Source organism: Symphodus melops (genome assembly GCF_947650265.1).
Source record: "Symphodus melops genome assembly, chromosome: 17".
In the NCBI taxonomy this organism is placed as follows: domain Eukaryota; kingdom Metazoa; phylum Chordata; class Actinopteri; order Labriformes; family Labridae; genus Symphodus; species Symphodus melops.
Genome location: NC_136707.1, coordinates 6402127 through 6422071, shown reverse-complemented (window position 1 = coordinate 6422071; position 19945 = coordinate 6402127). Strand labels below are relative to the sequence as shown.

At 43.9% G+C, this 19945-nt stretch overlaps 1 protein-coding gene across 1 annotated transcript in view; it reads right to left on the bottom strand.

The window, feature by feature from the left end:
• Positions 1 to 3412: 3412 nt before the first annotated feature.
• Positions 3413 to 19945, bottom strand: part of shank1 (SH3 and multiple ankyrin repeat domains 1) — a 69302-nt gene continuing 52769 nt past the window's right edge. The window contains exons 16-26 of the mRNA XM_079365760.1: positions 18866 to 18948; positions 18616 to 18740; positions 17848 to 17983; positions 17657 to 17737; positions 13728 to 13754; positions 13564 to 13620; positions 13262 to 13377; positions 12273 to 12396; positions 8151 to 11655; positions 6240 to 7130; positions 3413 to 5137 (exon numbers count right to left, since the gene is read on the bottom strand). Of these exons, the coding sequence (XP_079221886.1) occupies positions 5050 to 5137; positions 6240 to 7130; positions 8151 to 11655; positions 12273 to 12396; positions 13262 to 13377; positions 13564 to 13620; positions 13728 to 13754; positions 17657 to 17737; positions 17848 to 17983; positions 18616 to 18740; positions 18866 to 18948 (5233 nt within the window). The 3' untranslated portion in view covers positions 3413 to 5049. The remainder of the gene's footprint in view (positions 5138 to 6239; positions 7131 to 8150; positions 11656 to 12272; positions 12397 to 13261; positions 13378 to 13563; positions 13621 to 13727; positions 13755 to 17656; positions 17738 to 17847; positions 17984 to 18615; positions 18741 to 18865; positions 18949 to 19945) is intronic.

Below are 19945 nucleotides of genomic sequence, written 5' to 3'. Positions count from 1 at the left end.
TGATGACTTGCACTGGGCTCTGACTCTGAGTGGAGATAAAAGTGCATCTTTGGCCCTGACAAGCCAGAGTATCTGAGGAGAAACATGTAAAGTGCACTGACTGTGTTGTTGTCTTGACAACATAGTGACCTGATCTTTGTCCTTTCAGATGAAGCTGAATGAGTGAAACGTCCATGAGTAAACTCGGGTTAAAAAAGGTATGTATTGGACCTATGCATCCTTGAAATCAAATTTATGATCTAACAGCAATTTAGACCTCCACTACCTAAAGTGAATATTTGTCACTGATTTTTATAAAATGAAACTAGTGAATATAGCCTCTCTCCCCTGATGACTTGCACTGGGCTCTGAATCTGAGTGGTGATAAAAGTGCATCTTTGGCCCTGACAAGCCAGAGTTTCTGAGGAGATCTGCGTTAGCTGTTGATGCCTTACATGTTGGAGCTGACACTGAGGGACATGAGAGCTGCTGGTCAAAAGTGAGCTTTGAGTGGTATTAAAATCTTTTGTGTGTTTTTTTTTTTTTTTAAGGTGTTGGTGGGAAGTAAAGCATCTCCTGGACTGGACTTAAAGGTTTGTCACATTGCTATCTCACTGTAATATAAATGATCTCTTGTGATGTTTTGCACTGGGCTCAGAAAATCAGTGGTGAGAAAAGTGCAGCTCTGCCCCTGACAAGGCAGAGTCTGAAAGACAATTAACTTTTCATTTGTATTATCCTGATTTTATGATTGTAGTTTTTCTGACTTTTTTTTTTTTTGTTTCGTTTTTTTAGGTACTGGTCCTCGACAGACAAAATCTGCATCCATGCTGTTTTTAAGTTTAAGTCAATAAAGTCATTCTTTTCCTATACATTATGCTATAATGTCATTATTTGATTTAATGACCTGCTACCAGTTTGTCATTGTTGTGGTTAAAAAAAGATGATCAGATTTAAGCTTGGACTACTTAAATGACACTACATGCACTAAGAAGAAAGGTAGTGACATGTTCCCTTGCCTTTTGTACACAATAGGAATCAATGATGCAAAGTTTGTTAGGAAAGCCACATTCCTATGGTGAGTTTAAAGTCTGAGTGGTTTTTAACTCCGTTCTGTCGGTAGTGTTGAAGGGTTAAAGAGCGATGCATGGTAAAGTCTATCTCAATACAAAAATCATCCTTTTTCTTACCCCACCTACACACTTAAGCTTGAACTTTATTGGACACTATTTTTTTTTTAAACTAGCCACTACACTTTCTCCCTACCCACTACCCCTCCGTATGGGAGTACACAACATTAAGGCTGTCCCAAACTGATTTTAGTGGTTTATAAAACCCTCGACCGGTGAGTCACCACCAACGCAGACTTTTAGGTCACGTACAGCTCCTGTCATCTGGTCTAAATGGGAGCATCAACCAATGCAATTGCTTGTACAAACACTACTCTAAGTAAGAGACAATAAACGCGCGTTCTGGATTGAAAACATAATCCCTCTCGAGTATTAATGGACATTGGGGGAAAAAAATGCTTCACCTTACAGCACACCTAAAAGGTACCAAACGTCCTCCTGTATCCCTTATGCAGGCTAAAAGTTTGTAAAATATTTCTAGATTAAAATAGCCACACCTGTGACTCCCACTGCTCACTATACACTATCTGATGCATGCTGAAGCATTGCTTCATATGGTTGGAAAGATTTGTTATGCTGCATGATCCCTTGACCCTCTTTGTTAATGCACAAAAACATGTCTGATAACTTTACAGAGAGGATGTCATTTGGAGACAAAGTGGAAATGACAAATCTACTGTCACTAAGACATCAGATTAGATGGGTAAACCGGTTAAATTCAAGAAGTCAGAAGACATGAATTACAACTTAGTTTCTGTATCTTTATTATAATTCTAACAATGTATTATCTCTTAAAACATTTGAAATTCATGTTTATATGAATGTGTATATGCTCATCACATATACATATATATTCTGTAAGTGACCTTTCATCAGTTTATATTCTCATTTTTTAGAAGATCTCAAGGAAAAGAAATGCGTTCTATAGAGTGTGACCCGCTCCCAAAGATCTTATCCACTGACGGTGACCATGATAAGCACTCACTCTGATTTCTTATTTCTAAATGCAAAACAAAAAAAGACTTAAAATCCCTTGTAGGTCACTAAACAAGGAAATTATTTTATCACCACAAGATGTTACTCGAATGTTTAAATGGCCCTTTTTACATTAGCATCTTTGTAGAGCCCTGATTAAAAACAAGTCGAGTGTGGCTGCGAATTCTGCTTGTTCACCCTTTAAAAAAAAAACCCTCTTTGGCTTCTTCATAATCTCTAAAGGGAAGCTTGAGAAGCCATAGTTGCTAATGTTAAAAGGGACATTGCATAAAATTCTGGTCATAAATAATGACACTGCATGGGGTGCTCTCTAGACAAAATGCTTCAATGAATGAATCCTGTAAAGCTTGTTCTCGGTAAGAAGGGTCAGATGGAGAACGGGTCCAACTGTATAGAAAGCAGAACAGTTAAATAAATACATTGTACCTTCTTCATGTTAAACATTATTTGGAAGACAGAGATTCTTTAGAACTTTTTAGACTTTTTTTTATACATCTTAAACCATAATTAGATGACCATTATTTTCATCGTCCTTATTGCCATTTCTCTTGCATTCAAATATCTCTCGACAGAAAAATCAGACCCCCCCCCCCCCGAGACAAATCCCCTTGAATGAGCTTTCATCAAAGTAGCCTTCATGTGTGTATGTGTGCACTTTAAGCAACATGATCTATGAAAACTCATTTATCTTCACAAAGAAAGAGATTGAGTTTAGGCGGGCAGGAAGGAGAGTGAACTCACCAGCGATGTAAAAACTCACGCTCGGTACGTGCTGGAGAACTTGGAAGCAGCAGGAGAGGTGAAGTGTTGTTCAAGGTAGAGAGGTCATGAAGAGAGCCCTTTAGATTTGATCTCAGCAACAGTGAGAAAAGCAGGACTGAGCTTATCGTGGGATGGAAGTGTGCGTTTGAAAAGACGATGAAATGAAGATATCAGTGTGACCAAGTGAGCGATCAAAGAGGGCTTTTATCTACTATTAAATAGTCATTTTGAAATATGTTCATTTGAAAAATAGAATATTTACCTGCCTTTATTGAGGGCTAAATTTTAAGCATAGGCATGTAACAAAGTAACTTTTAATGTTGTGATGAAATCATAATTTGAGGCTGAATCTTTGAATAAAGCTTGTAGGTCTGACTAAAGAAAAACAGAGTAGAAGGCAGAATAAGAAATGTGCTTCACATTAAGAGTTGCAGTACTTCTTGACAGGAAGAAGCTATGATAAGGGTACAGTGCACAAAATCAAATGCATCTTTCAATTCAAAAATACCTACATATTTTAATATATATATATATATATATATATATATATATATATATATATCTTTATTTAAATCCGATTATCCTCACTGGACAGTCAGAAAAGACACTGACTGGATGAGAGTGCTGTCACAACCACCACGGGCATAAACCGGGGAACTCTCTTTAATAACATTAAGGACGATGATAGTAATGAGAAATAGTAACAATAGATTCTTTTCATATCAATATTCCAGTATTCCCATTTAAAGTGTTAAAAATTGTAAGAAGAATCAGAGTATTAAAACTTGATAGAAGCGTTTCTCTCAGGTCCACTCTTGGCCGGGTTTTTTCCTCCACGATTTGAGTCGAGAGTGAGAGGGGGGGATTGGGTGGGAAAGAGCAAGAAAATGGCAGTTTTTCCTCTTCCCGTCCCCTCTCTTGATTTCAGTCTCCCTCCAAAAGCGAAAGGTCTGAGCGGGTGAACAACAGTTGCCTTGACGCTGAGGAAGTCTTTCTCGGGTGGATACAATCCTCAGGGTGATTTCTTTGCACATTGTCGCGTTTCCCGTCTAACAGTTGAAAGCACAGTCTGTCTCCTTTTTGTGTATCTTAGTTCCGAATATAAAGTGTGTGTTTAAATATATAAGGTGTCCCATAAACTCTTAACACAACCACTTGTGAGTGCTTGTGTGTATATGTGTGTGTCTACATGTTGGTGTATGCATGCAGGCATGTATAGTAGTAACTCCGGTGCCTGTGTGTGGGTGTGTTTCTTTTTGTTGTTTTTATTTTTGTTGGTCTGGGCACTTATTTTTGCTACAAATTTGTGATACAGTGACCAGTCTGTATATAGTACGTCATTATAAGACTTAAGATGATAAAGAGCTATAGAGACACACATAAGGACCTGCAGTGAGGACAGAGCCCTGCCATTGGTGAGGTAAAAACAAGACGTAACCAATCGAAGCCAGACACATTAGGACACACGTTATCTATCTGTGCTGATCACTCGAACAGACGACGAGGCTGTCACGGTGTGTCGTTCTACGTTCGCCACGCAGACACAAAAAGCCTCACGTCCTGCAGACATTCATTCTTTGATATTCTCTCAAGCATTTGTAAAACAAAAATCCACTCATACAAGGAGGGTTTTTCATTGATTGCGTTCATCCCAGCCTTGACCCTGAACAGATTCCACCAGCGAGCTGAGGGGAAAGTTGGGATAACTTTAAAAGATGGCAACACGATGAACCTGATCTTCTCCAGTTTGCCAACAACACAACCAGCTTTACCTTAAAAAAAAAAAAAAAAAAAGAGAAAAATTAAGTGGCTTTTGATTGTTCCTCCGATGTTTTTGGTTTGGGTTCATCGCCAGTCTTCGCTCAGGATCAGAAGTTTTTCCATTTTGAAAGTGTGCGTCTTTGTTGGTTGGTGTGACCATATACAGTACACATGTTGGGTGTGTAAATCAGCCCGCCACAACTAGTTAGGGCAAGCCAGTGTGTGTATGGATCATCCACCCAGTTCTTGTTTCCATTCTCCCCTTTGGACCCTGACTTCCTCCTCAGTGTGAAATCTGTTCCCCCCTCATTTGTTGTGTGAATCCACCATGAATACCAGCAGTTGTGTCTTCCTCCTTCATTGACTCCAAACCCTCCATCCTTTGTTTCGCTCTCGAGTTTCTAGCTCTGCATTTGCAACTTCAGCTTCGGCTCCCGTCGTCCCTCCTCCTCTCAGTCTGTCCCTCCCGGGGTGAGAGGACAGAAATGGGAAATGGGCTGCTGGACAGCCTGAGGACAGAACAAAAACAGGACATGTCAAGTGTTTTGTGGGTGTAGAATACATTGGTATTTGTGGTTTTGTAACATAGTTTTAGCTTGTTCTCTAATAACACTACCATCATTTAACCAGAAAACGGCCATAACAAGCTCACAGGGGCTGTTTTTTATTTTTATACCTCCAAGGATGATACTTCTTGTTATAAATGGTTATCATTATTAGAAGGCTTTACATCACAAAACAGGCAGAGGGCGCTGTTCTTCCACTGACACAGAGTTTATACTCTCGATGTATCAAACAGAAGGGGAGATTATGAGAACTATGCTCGCCAAAACGAAGGGAGTGGTTAACCAATCATATCTTTGTCTTGAAAATGACATTTAAATTGTTTACGATAATTTCACAAGCATTTTATCATTCAAGTTTTTACTCTTGAGCAGTAAAAATGGTGGCTAACTTTTCATATATCGACACGCAAGTCTTCAATGACAAAGGCATGAAACCAACAATACATTTTAACAGTAAATAATGATTTGATTGTTCAAAAATACTAAATATAGGTAATTGTGCATGTACATGATATTCTGGAAGCTTTTTGTAATCCAGTTAGCACACTCTGCTGGTGACAGCCAGAAAGAGAACTCCTTGTGTAATACAATGATACTAAAATGAAATTATGTTTGATTAGTGAATAAATCTAGTAATACCAGCACATATATGTGATAACATTTTTAGAACCCAATAGTCACTGTATATGCTAATATTTTGGCTAATAATTCAAATAAAATAATAGTAAAATAATTCAAGCTTGCTGATAATTCAGTTCAGTCTTTATTTAAGGTTGAACCTCTAACATTACACAATGTTATGTTTGCTGCATCTACAGTACATCCAAGCCAAATGCAACAACAAATGTACATTCACTCTTATTGGGTTTTCTAGCACCAATTGTCTCAATATATCTCTGCGTTAACATGTGCCAGGTGTGGAAAGGAGGCGAGGAAGAGAGAGTGCAGTGCTGTAAATCTACATGTGTTTGACTGTAACAAATCAATCAAAAACCTTGCAGTGGTCACTCGTGCTTCTCTGCAGCCTCGTTACTTGAAGCCATACCTGTCCATTACACTTCTCAGGGCCCGCTCAATGTTCATGCGATGGCCTACACGTGTCACACCCAAATCCAGATAGTCATCCTTAGTAAGAGAGGGCAGATGGGTGCCATCGATCTCATTGTCCAGGAAACGCTCTCTGTGCTCGCCCAGGTTCAGGTATCCGAGCCAGTCGGCGACGTCGTACTTGGTCCAGTAGGGCAGTGGCTTGGAGGCAAAAGGCTTTGTAGGGGAAGGGGGAGGTAAATGGGGGTAACTCAGGCAGGTTGGTGGAGGGAGAGGGTGCAGGGGTGGAGAAGAGGTCCCAGATAAGAAGTGAGTTGGAGAGAGGGACCGAGACATAACTAACGCAGAGTTTGGAGGAGGAGGGGCACCAGAGGGGGCGAACAGGGGAGGAGAGGGCGAGAAGTAAGGATCTCCGAGGGGGTTCCCGGGTGAGGGTGGAGTGATTGAACCTCGGAGGTCGTAGATAGCACTGTATAAGGGTGTGGTGGGGAGGAGTGGGAGGGACGATGGCCGCGGTGGACCCAGATGGGGCCTCTCTGAAGGAGAGATCAGGGGGCTGGGTGCTCGCCTACGCTGCATTATGTGTGATTCTGCTTTGCGGGACTCTCGACTGGGGATGAATTGGAATTCGAGGGCTTTGGTCCGGTAGACGGGTCTGTGTTTGGGGGAAGTAGGGTAAGGGGAATATGTTGTGGGAGACAGTGGGGAATGGGAACGAGGAGGCTGAGAGGAAGCTGCAGGCTGAGGAGATGGAGATCGTCTCCAGTTTGGATACTGGGAGGCGGGGGTCGGAGACGGGGATAATGATGGCTGGGATAAAGAGATCGGAGATGGTGACTGGGAGCGAACTGAGGGGGGGCTCAGAGCTGAGGCTGAATCTTCTGAAAATCTGTAAAGGAAAAGGCAGAACAATAGATAGGTATGACAGAAAATATTACATTAAAAACATGGATACACTTTAAGAGAATTTTTATCTGAAACTGAATTAATTTGGAAATCTTTTTTTTTTATTTGTATCCTGGATTAGGTTTTCCATATTACGTAAGTGCTGTTGTTTTTCAGTCTAACACTGGATTGAATCAACCTACTTTTCACCTAGACTAAAGGAGCTCTTGATAGGACTAGCAACTACTACTTCATGTGTTTGAGTTTAATGACGCAGAACACATCTAAACTAAACATGTCTATGCTGTCTTCTTAATGCCTATAGTTGTAAAACAAATAAGGGAACACTTTAAATTGTATATGATGTATAAAGAAGAATACAAATCTGTCATCTTTTAAAAAATAACTAAAAGTGTTGCTCTCTCCTTTGGAGCAACATTAAGATGGGGTCTGCAAAATAGTTTAATTATTTTAGATCCAATGTATCCCATCTTTCACGAAAAAGATTTTTAAAACGCATAGCGAAGGTTTGATACCAGTTGAATACAAACTGGATAATGAGAACCAATCCTATTTAAAATTACTCTATTTCATTTTAAATAAGCAATTTGTGAAAACTTGTCCCCAGCAAATTGATTTTAATGTCACATTGTGGTTGTGTCTCCTTAGTAAATACAAGTTAAATTCTCAATGTTTTAGTTTGACTAACGTTTCCTCTCCTCTTTAAGAACAGGCTGTAATTTAAAAAGGTGTCAGTTTTGGTGTGAAAGTGGCTCCATTACCTGTTTCTGCTTCTGAGAGAAACACATGGAAAAAGCCAGAGAAATGAAAGAGCAGAGGTTTACAGAGTATAAACGACACTTACACAAGACATAAAGATGGAACATAGCTTTCCACAAAACATGAAGACTTCACAGGTGGCACTCTGACACTTGGGAAGACAATGCCATGCATCAAAAACAACACAAACACGTTGATCATGCTGTGACAGAAACATACTGACACGAGTTGTCATGACCTGTACCTGTGTCTGCCCAGTTGTCTCTGGCTGCTCCAGCTGTCCTTGGTTCTTTGCTGCAGTTTGTTGCTCAGCTCATTTATGATGCTGGGTTTCATACTGGATGCCGGAGGGTAAATCTTCTTCCCCCCCATAACTGTCCCTGACTGGCCACCGTCCCCGCTCATCTGCCCCTCATCCCACATAGGCTTCATCTCAGGAGTGCGTGGGCGGTCAAAGTAAGGCGAAATGGGACGTCCCAAATTCTGCATGTCCCTTACTCCATACCCATCATGGCCGATTTCATCGTCCTTCACTCCCTCCTCGATCTCATCCTCCTCCTGCTCTTCCCTCCGTCTGTGGGAGTGGTAGGATGCTGGAGCGGTGCTGGTCTGTCTGTGGAAATCACTTGTGCGACTTCCCTCTCTAAACCTGTTGCTTTTCGGGTAGGTGGAGGCTGCTGCTGTAGCATTTTGCATCTCAAAAGTCTGTCCATCTAGGTAGCTCATGTAGGACTCCAGAAAATCTCCACTCCTTTCAGATTCCCCTGACCCACTTCCCATCTGTCCGCCTCCTCTCTCCCCTCGGTCAGTCCTGTCCCCCCTGACTCCAGCTCCACTTAGAGCCAGGATGCTGTCCAGGTGGTGGTCGCTGCTGCTCCGACTGTCCAGCTCTTCTATCCCAGAGTCCACCACTGTCTCCTGGGACTCTCCTTTCTTGGTGGAGGGTGGGGGGCGGTGGTGCTCCCCAGTCCTACGACTGCCTGTAATGGCGGTGGAGGATGGAGTGGTGTGCGTTCGCTCGTGGTAGAGCTGAGTGGAGGTGCTTGTTGTGGTGGCAGCGGCGGTGGTTGTGGCGGCACAGCTAGCGGTCGTGGCATGTGAGGCAGTGCCCCTAATTGGAGCGGAGGTGGCAGCGGTGGAAGAGGGCACATGGGGGCCTCGGTAGGCCGGCGGAGGAGCAACTGTGTGTGGGGGAGGCGTGGGGGAAGAGCGCCCAGGAGTGTGAGAGCTGTTGTAAAGGTGATGGGGGTGGGACATAGAGAAGGGTCTATGATATCCAGGAGGAGGTGGTGGTGAGACTGATGGGGGAGGTGGAGGTCCAGATGTGGAGGTGGGCTGCAGCATAGAGGGAGAGTGAGAGGATTGGGGGTTGGGAGAAGTTTGGGAGGGAGAGGGAGCGGACTGAGTCAGATTAGCCACCTCGCTGTCGTACGAAGTTAGGCTGGAGGCGGTGGAGTCCCCAGCCTGCGGAGAGGGCAGGGGTGTATGAGCAGGAAAACCTCCTATAAATGTGTCTTTCTGAGGAGGAGGTGGAGGTGGGGGCGGAGGCGGAGGAGGGGGCGGAGGTGGGACCTGCTGCTGGCGGGAGGTCAGACTGTTGGCAAGCATCCCACGTTGTGAGTACCCTGATATTCCCCTGTCAAAGCTGTTAGCAAACTGTAACGGAGGTGGGAGGGGGTCTGCGTAAACAAACTCATCATCTGCATCAACTGAAGGCGCTGGGGGAGGAAGAACCATCATGCCTGTCCCACTCCCACTAGTGTTTGTCTGCTGAGTACTGGTAGGTGGTGGGGAGGGCGGGGTGAGAGACAAGATATAGGCATCAGATTGACTTTCCATCCTGAGAAAAGTGGGCCTCCGAGGCTGCTGAGACTGGGCTGCCTGCTGAGCAGAGGTATCAGCAGCAGCCTGCTCTGCCCTCCTTGTGTACCCCTCCCTCTCTTTGTCCCTCTCTCTTTCTCTCGACAGATCCCTCTCCCGCTCCCTCGACCTTTCCCGCTCCCTCTCCTTGTAGGTCGGCTGATATGGCTGAGACTGGTAGTGGTGCGTGTGGACGGTTTTGTCCTCAGAAAAGCGAACTCTTAGCCCCTCCCGAGCCCCTCCTCCTTCCCGCTCCCGTTCCCCACCACCACCATCCTCATTCCACACAACTCCTCTGAGGATTCTTGGTGATGGTGGGCGGCCAACAGTGGGTGTGGTGGCAGCCAACGAAGAAGAGGTGACCAGGTAGGAGGAGCTGGAGGACTGAGCTGAGGACGATACTGGCTGAGAGGTGGCAGTAGATGAGGGAAACACGACACTGGACATCTGGCGGGTGAAGTGGTGCTCTGCTCCCCTCCTTAACCTGCTGTCATCTCTCAGAGCTCGCTCTCTGGCAGCAAGGGCCAGGCCAAGTGGCGATGTGGGGTCAAGAGCCTTTCCTGTCAAAGGGTGAATGAAGGTGGTGGTAGAGGAGGGAGCTGGCTGTCTGCCTGCTGCTGTGTATAAGTCAGTGGGCACAGACTTGGGCTGATAATCCAGGGCAGCTGAGGAATACTCCGGTAGTCCAAAGGCTGGTGGCATACTGCGGGTGTGATGGATATAGGTGTCCCCAGAGAACATGCCCTCGTCAATGGACTTGGACGGGCGCAGGCGTATGGATGAACTCTCAGTCCCTGTGCTAAGTTGTTGCTGTGACACCTGAGTCCTTGTGCCTCCTCCTAGCCCATCACTCAATCCGCCAATCGTCACGTCCTCCTCAGCGGACATGAACAAGGAGGCACTCTTTCTGCGGGCTTCGTGAAAGCGCTCCCTGTCGCGGCGAGCTGCACCAACAATTGCAGCCCCAAACTGGCTGGTGAAATCCAGGTTATCTTGGGCTCGCATAGAAGGCAATGAAGGAGGGGGCGGCGCTGGGATGGAAGGTGGTGCAGGGGGCTGAGGAGCAGGAGCTGAGGGAGGAGGACCGTGGGGTGTTTTGGATTCTTCTCCCTCTCCAGATGCAGGAACGTCTGCCTCCACACTGCTCCCCTGACTGCTGCGTCCACTGCTGCTGGTCGAAGGGGCCTTGACAATAATAGTGGGGATGGGGATGGAGCTTTTCTCTACCGAGCCTTTGCCCCCTAGTGTGCCCTGGCTCAGGCGAAGGTCCTCTACCTTAGACTGCTTTACCAGGGGGCCCTTACCTCTTCGGGCCCCTCCTTTGGGACCCCCTGCTCCAGCCCCTGCTGCACTGCGGTCTGCTCGCTGGGGTTGACTCTGGGTGGTCTGTTGTTGCTGGGGCATCACAGTGGCAATGCTGGATGGAGGGACGGCGGTGCTATAGCCTCTCCTGAGACCGGCTGCCTTGGCCCCTCCACCTGCCCCTATGCCAGCTCCAACAGGCTCCCCAGTATAGGCAACCTTCCGCGAAGCAGTCCTGCTTTGAGCAGTATGGGCTGCTGCATGTGCGTATGGGACCGTGTGGTCGACTGCTCCACCCCCGGGGCCTGTGTTGGCACCACCAGCCCTCTCCCTGCCTCCATGTGTGAAGTGCACTGATTGGGAGTAGGGCTGGTAGTGTGAAGACGTGGCTGTGGACTGGGACACGGAGACAGAGGGCTGCTGTGATGTCTTAGTTCTCCAACCAAGTGGTGGCGCAGAGGAAAACGGGGGATCTGGTGGAGCTGTGGTGGGAGGAGGGGGGATGTCATCTGGGCCGGGCACTGAAAGACTGCGAGCAAACTTCATGGCTGGGGGGTGCAGGTACTGCCTTTCCTCCTCAGGCACCCCTGCAGTACAGCATTCACATGAATAGATAGAAGAAACAGTGTGATGAAATTGAGATTAACTGGTATCAAGTTAAGAGAGTGAAAGGTTTGGGAAGAGAAAATGAAGTGACAATAAAGTAATATATGGATAATAGTGTCAATGATAAAAAAGAGAGTGTCTGTCTAAATCTGCCTGCCCGTCTACTTGTCAGCGAGTCTGTCCTCAGTTCTTATGTATGGTGGTTAGTAAGTGCTACATATTCCGCAAACAAGTAGCAACTTGTGTCTCACAGCAGCATTATTTCAGTCAGTCACCAGAGAGCTTATTACTATTTCAGAGGGAGACTTAGCAGAGCCTTAGTAAGCAACAAGTCAGACAATAAGCTATCAAGATAACATAAGGAGATTAGTGGCACTTACAAATAGAATTACGGTGAGTATAAGACAAACACCTTTGTTTTTACAGTACAGGGATAGCGAGTATATGATCAGCTACAGCTACACATATAAAATGTGCACATTTTTGGCAACAGACAACACATTGTTTTCTACAGACAAACAGGTCAGCACAGTGTGGACCTCTACTGGCAGACAGACAGGCCGACGGAGTGGCAGACAGTAAAAACAGACAGCCTCACCGATGGATTTCTGCCGCAGCATACCGTGCTGAGGGGCGTGACCTGAGGTGTACTGGCTACGGTCATAGCCAAGGCCCAGCCCAGATGACATCATCCCCATCCCAGACTGATCCCCATAGTTTGCCTGAAAATTGGGAAAATAAGAAAGATAAAGGAGAGAAACCATGAGAATCAAAGGTACAATGCAGGTGTAAATCTGTCAAGAATGAAAGAGAAATGTTATTTTAAATGCCAATATCCCTGATTGTAAAATGGATTTACATTTCATTCATATTAATACTTTTATATGAAACAATAAATATTACCCTGACATCACCATTTTAGAAATCTTATTTAATCTATTTAAACAAAGGATTGCAGTGAATGCAGAACGTATCATAGCGAAACAAAGGCGTCAGAAGCATTCGGGTTGTTTTTGCATTTTTGAGAGGTACCCAAATGCCTGAGCGAAAGACGTGCTGGAATGCATTGGCCAAAATGTAATCCAAGTACCCATCTGTTATCATTGGACATTAACTTAGCTTTATATGAGGCTGACAACAATCTTGTCATCTCTAAACTCCAGCTCCACTCTTAGGCTGTAGGCAAAGTCTCGAGGACAGTCTTTGCATTACTCACACCAGTTTTTTATGTTCTCTATCTGCAAAAATGTGCTTTCTTGTTTTGGTACCTGAGTTACATATAATAGGCAAACTAAATATGCATGCAAAATTATATATAGATATATATACACACACACACATCAATAGAGGTTGCAGTGATCTTTACCTTTCAAGCTTTCTGATTATCAATGGACTTTTATACTATTTTGCCCAGTGAAGCTTTCAAATTCTCATTTTTTATAATCTTTCAAATCTATATTACGTATTCCTTGCTACAGTTCAATTTCATGACAGAACCTTTTCTCTTTTGTATGCCCGACCCAGTCATGACAGGAAAACCCTCATCTCAGACACATGTAAACAGCCTTTGAGGTTCAAAATACACACCTCATTGCCATAGAAACTCCGCCCCCTGTCTCTTTTCGGCCCCTGTCCCCGTGTCCCTGGTGCCTCATTGGTGCTGATTGTCTGCTGAGCTGCTGCAAGAATTTCATCTAGTTTATCTGAGAGAAATGAAAAACAGGCGAGAAAGGGACAGAAAGACGGAGGAAAAGAGAGACACACAGCAATAAAACAGAAATATGGACATCAACGGAATGAAGGAAACAACGTGTGGAAAGGGACACACTTGATGAGAAAGAGAGGAAGAGGTTCAGGAAACATCCACTGACAAACATGAGCTCCCTTACTCAAAGCCATCTGATAGACTGTCCTCTTCTTCTCTGTAACTTGGGAGGATTCGAATTCTAAAAGAAAAAAGAAACTCAGAATATGAGGGACGGAGCTATAAGTGCCAAGTCATTTTGGACAGATATAAATACAAAGCCTCCAGTGTGAGTGTACCAGAGCATACCTGATTTTTTTTTCCAAGGGGTAGCAGCTGGAAGGAGGACAAAAGGAGACTTAAGTTTTGGCAGGAGCGAAAGTGCGATAGTGTTGTTACAGTGAATACTAATCATATTCTCTGGAGCCTGACAAACTGAGTCACCTCAACAGGTTTAGATCTAAAGGACGTACATCACACACATAGTTAGAAATGGATGAAGTGTCTACACGCTAATGTTACAGGGAATAGGCTGCACACACAGTATATACAGATACGGCATGCTGCTAGTTGTTTATCGTCTCTGACACTCTTTAATACCCCTGCACACACATAAATGAGAAATAAGTCTGACTCCCACCTCGTTCCACTGTAAAATGGTTAAGATCCCGCAGCGGAGAAGTAAGGACAGAGAAGACAAAGAAGAGACAGGGTTAGTACTTAGTCCAGTGAATAGAAAAGGGGGGGGGGTGTCCAAAGCCATAGGGTGGAAGAAATTAAACATGACCTTCAAGTGTTTGCATTCACTGGTTTTAGTGAGTGAGCTTGCATCCGTAAACTGTACAGGGAAGGGTTTATCATCCATACACAAAAATGTGTAGTTCCCTTTCAGTTGATTCACTTGACACAATACATACTGTATAGTATGGGGAAAACATCCCCCTTCATGGCCTGGCAGATGACTCCTCTATTCAGGACTCAAAGCGAGATGATCTTAAGTCCAGCTAAAGCTAGCTAACGCTGCTTTTTGAAAGCTGGCTGGCTACTAACAGCATGAAGTTGCTTTAGGCACTATTCTTCTCAGTGTGGCTAACATAGAGCTTTTACTCTCTGGTTTGTGTATGCTCTGTACAACATGTGATGTATCACATAAATAAACTGAAAGGGAAAAAAAAGGGTAGACTCTAACTTGTGTTCCTTGAACGAGAGGAAAGAGGTTCAATATTTTCCAAATTTAGCAACTACTAAGGCGTGAAAAGAGGAATCCTGTGTACGGCCACACAGGGTAGTGATATCTCATACTGTATGTGCTGTACCTAGTTCCTCTTTTTCAGGGATCAGAGGTAAAAGCCACAACATTTGGTTTTGTGGAGCTTATTTAGCAAAAATTAAATTTCCATGTCTGCTGCTGAAACTTGCATGAAAGGGTTTTATAACCTGCATTCTTTTCATCTCTTCCTAAAAACCTCACAGCTAAACTCCTTTAGAAAAATAAGCCTAGTTTTTGTCAAAACACGACGGTAAAGTGCACTGCAGAATCCTCTCCTGTTTTAAAGTCCTTGTTATCTTGCAGCATGACTTCTAGGTGAACTGGGACACTGCACCAATCACGGAGGTGAGATAGTTTAATAGGCGTCACAGCTAAATGAATTCTAATGCATTAGAATAACCATATGGCCAAGCTTGACACAGCTTCCTCACATTGCACTCTTCTCACCTTGATCCAGAACCATTGGAAAGCAAAGACAGTCCAGTTTATGAGGTGTCTGACTACAAATAAAGCACCCACATATTAAGGAGCCGGGTATATTTATTGGTAAACTCCAGTACTGAGTCAAAGTTTTTCTTAGATAAAAAGAGTATTTTGTGTTCTGAATTTTAGCATCAAACACACCAAGGCTTTTGATAATGATGCCAATATGTGACTGTTAAAATGTTCAGTGTTTTGTATAATTTTTAATAAATAGATCATTTAATCAAATAATCTATCCCTTTGATGTGTTTTACCTTTACAACTTTAAATGTGCTCATGTTTATTGTGTTCATGACGACTGGCTTTTACGAGGTCAAAGTTCTCATTTATTATTATTTCCTTTGAATTGTGTTTTTGACAATGTTTCTTGAAAAGACAGAGGCAAAGACGAATACATTTCCATAGATGTAAAGTTAATATATTGAGTTTTAGTTAAACAAAGTTTTCGTTCTTACTTCTTCATTTTATCATGAGGAAAATGTTGATATTCCCTAAGCCTCATCTTTCAGTCTCTGTCATTATACCTTTTCAGTTCCAGCATTCCTTTACCTGTTCTGCTTGTTGCACTGTTCTCGTGACTTAACCACTTGAACACAAAATATATATTGTTTCAATGACTTCCCCTGTGGCTAAACAGTTCAGAGGCAACATGTTAAGAGGACGTTTCACAGTTTAAAAAAACAAAAAAAACAATGTGTCAATACTCTGACGGATGAACTTTGCAATAGAAAACCTGAAATTTAATTTAGCATTTATATGCACCAACTTCCTTATTATTATTTGCCAAGATGTATACCCATATTGTACATCTGCATTAGGGTTAGAGCGGATTTACTTGTCTGTGGCACATCTGTCACAAGTCTAGTAAAACTAGACCACATCAACATGGTGACTGCTTTTTTCCTGCCAAAATCAGCCATTATTTCCTTATGCTTAAAAAGTTGAGTTTTGTATACATGCTGCTGTATCCTTATGTTAGTTGCAGTGTTACTTTATGTATTTAGATAACACACACAGTATCATTGCAGACAAACAGTGCTGAAGGTTAGACCATAGTGTCAATAAAGAGTAACAGTGGCGGTAGGGAGGTGGGTTGGGGGTTCAGGACGCTGGTACCTGTGTTTCAGACTGGGTGCTCATGCTTTGTATTGCTCAGGTGAGGTCACACCACACAAAGAAAGCAGGTGAGGGGAGTAGATGAGGATAGGAATAAAGCAAAGGTCTGATTCCTACACTCAGGATAAACGTTGGAAAGATCCTAACTAAGCAGCATTGTACTGTAGCTGCAGATCCCCCGCTCCTTCTGCATCTCCACATGTCATCAGCCTCCATACATCATCAAAACCTCACTGGGCATGCATCATAACAAGACCACAGCTACAGTGCCAGCAAACACCTTAAATGTTTAGAAGCAAGAACTCCATCAACAATAAATCTTCGTCAGTGTTCTTATCCGCGAATGGGGGCGTTGACCCTCATCATGCACTCTCCTCCCACTATTTTGCCTCAAATAGAGTTGGAATAAGCATAGCCACACATAATTGCTGTTACCATAGAAACAGACGTGGAACAAAGTTGTTGTGCATTTTCTCGCTCTCAAAAAATTACTCATCTCAATAATTTTATCCTTGGTGTGAGTTCATCCAAATGAATCCGGTATTGAACATATGATATCTACAAATACAGGGACATATTTTGCAACCGACACACTAACACATAAGGACCAAAACAACTTTTCTATGATGTTCATGGTGACTGGAAAAACTCTTTTCAGGTGACGCCCATTCCCCTTGCCATGTTACCTTGGCAACAAATACTTTCCAAGTCTTGTGTGTGTGTTTGAGAGAGAGAGAAAGAGAGAAAGAGAGAGAGAGACAGACAGAGAATGAGAGAAAGAGAAAGAGAAAGAAAGTAGAGCAGAGGGGAGGCTGGACCGCTCTGTGGGCACTGGGGTTAAAGCTGTGGGCGGGGCCAGGGAGCGGTGAAGGTTGCAGGGGGGTAAGAGGGGAGAGAGGCGGGCAGTGAGAGGGGGGAATCACAAAGTGGATGGCGACACTTTTTCTGGGAGGGGGGTTACCTGTAGTGGGGGTGCTGGAAGTGACAGTGTGGAACCTCTGAAAGAACAGTGAAATGGATTGAGACCGTCATCCAGAGCGGGAGCCAATCTTCTTCTTTTCTTTTTTTCCCCTCTCCTCTCTGTAACTGGGTAACTACACTATCTACCGCTCAACTTTCCCGCTGTCTAAATTTAGCCCTAGCTCAGGTCCCCTTCACACTTTCAGCATCTTTAGCAACCCCCAACACTCTTGTTTCACAATGTTTCTATCATCACCTCAACCTATTTCCCCACTAAGGTTTTTTTTTCTTCTCCTTTTCCTTTAATACACACTCTCTTTATTGGTCTACATCGTCCTGTCTGTCTGTTTCTTTATTCTTGGTGCTGTCTTTTCATCTCCATGAAAGTTTATCTCAGCTGTGTTCTTACCCATCTCCTCCAGCTCTGAAGTCATTGATTTGGATCGTAGTGCAATAGCCGGCGTGCTCAGCCTCTTGCTCTGCTGGGGGACTGAAGAGGGCGGGAGAAGAAAGAGAGGCAGAAGTGGTAGAGGGGATTGTTGAACAGCAGGATTCAGCTGGCACCATCATTCACCCAAACGTGCAGGAATTGGCTCTTACTTTTCTTCCTCGAACCCTCCTCCATGTCAGGGTTACGGGTCACCATGACTACTTTGACCATGAGGCTGTTGCCACCCTGTCGAATCATGTTGACGACCTGTCGGTGACCGACCTTCACCACGTTCTGACCGTTCACCTGAAGCACACACAGACAGACAGTTCTTCATTCATTTAAAATCTGCAGCCGTATTCACACAGGGCTACTGCAACGTCGCAAACTCATTTTCATTTTCTGTCAACAACACAGATTGAAGTGTCTTGTTAATTTTGTCCAAACTTTATTTATAAAAACAGATATTGTGAGTAAGCAACTGATGATTTACTCTTGTTGGTTCTACTATGCCATGAATGGAGCCCTGCTCTTAATTCAATATGGTAGTCTGCCCGCAAGCGGCCTTCGGCTGATCTGAGAACCGCCCTAATGCTAACTAGTCATTACCACGCTCTGACAACAAGGCGGATTATTTAAACCATTCTGCCTCTGACTCCTCTTCCCACCACCCCAACCTCCACCAGCTTTACTCAGTGAATTTTATATTCTTGGATGCTTGTAATGTCTGCAATCTCTGCTCTCATGCTACGCTAACCCTGCTGAGAGCAAAACCAATACCACCAAATACAACAATATAAAGTGCTTAAATCTATGGAGTATTAATGACTGAAGTGTGTACCTTAAGAACACCATACAAAGAATATTCAGTTTAAATCTGGTGTCAATTTAAAAATTAGATAACAAAAAAAAAGTTATGCAGTTATTAATGACAGTACTTCTATCAGGAAATCCCCCATCCTGAGACCGGCTCTCCAGGCGACGCCTCCCTCGTCTACTGACTCCAGGTACTGCAGGGCGGGGAATGCGGGGGTGGGGGTGAACTCCTCGATAGGAGTCTGAGCTGGAGACAGCATGCCAAAAACAATAATGCATTGGTGCTGCGTTTCATATAACATGTTCGGCTACTTTCAGGGAAACCAGACTTAAATCAGTGAGTGAAATTTGACGGCACAATTTTCTTTTTACCTTTGGCCCCTCTCAGCACAAAGCCAAAACCCTCGCTGTCTTTTTTCTGCAGGAGCACCGATTTCTCCTTGATTATGTAGTCACTAGAGGAGAGGGACAAACAAAGAGAGAGAGAGAGAGAGAGAGAGAGAGAGAGTAAGACATGAAACAAGAAAGACAACAGACATACAGTGATGTAAATCCCAGCACGCCTGGATTCTGCTGAGTTAAAGGAGATAGAAAAAGGTTGAGTTTTAGATGCAACAATCAGCCTTTAAGTTTCTACACAGTCGATCTACAACCACCACTAGCCACTTGCTGTATGTATGCTGTAAGTTTCTTACAGCGAGTGCTTCTTTCGACCAGAACATCAGTAAAGAAAAAAAGCTATATACTGTATGACGATGGCGCTGCTTGTTGCCTAAGCAACAGCTAAAACTAGACGCAGGTTTAGACCGGAGCCGAGCATTGCTCATAGATGCTCACAGGTGGAGCTGATTTTGAATTTTTTAAAGTTGAAATACTTTTTTTAATCCCTGAGGGAAATTTGGGGTTATGCTCTGTTATTTTAGGGACATGCTTCTCACACAGTCACACACATGCACAAACAGGACCAGTGGACATACATGGGCGAAGGGATGTCAGAGCGGACCTGCTTTGCTATGCAGGGAACGCACCAGAGCAGTGTTAGGGTTCGGTGTCTTGCTCAAGGGCACCTAGACAGTGCTCGAGAAGTACCCTGGCACCTCTCCAGCTACCAGAACAACTTCCTTTTTTTTGGTCCGCACCAGGACTTGAACCGTCAACCCTCCGGTTCAGTCCCTACAGAGACTGCTGCCCCAATACAGAGATGTATTGTTTCTGTACATTCTGTACAAACTAGGGAAATACATTTATTCAATTGATGTTGCATATACTCTACAACCATTTTTAAAGTATTGTACTTTCTGCTGTGCAGCATATTTCAAGTCAGCTGAAGTACAGTTTGATATTATGGGATGTAGTGATAAAGCACCGTTTTTATGCTAATTGGTTCACTAAACTTTGAAGTTGCTGATACTAAAGCTTTAACTTTTTAACTGAGTGTTTGCTTTAATGATC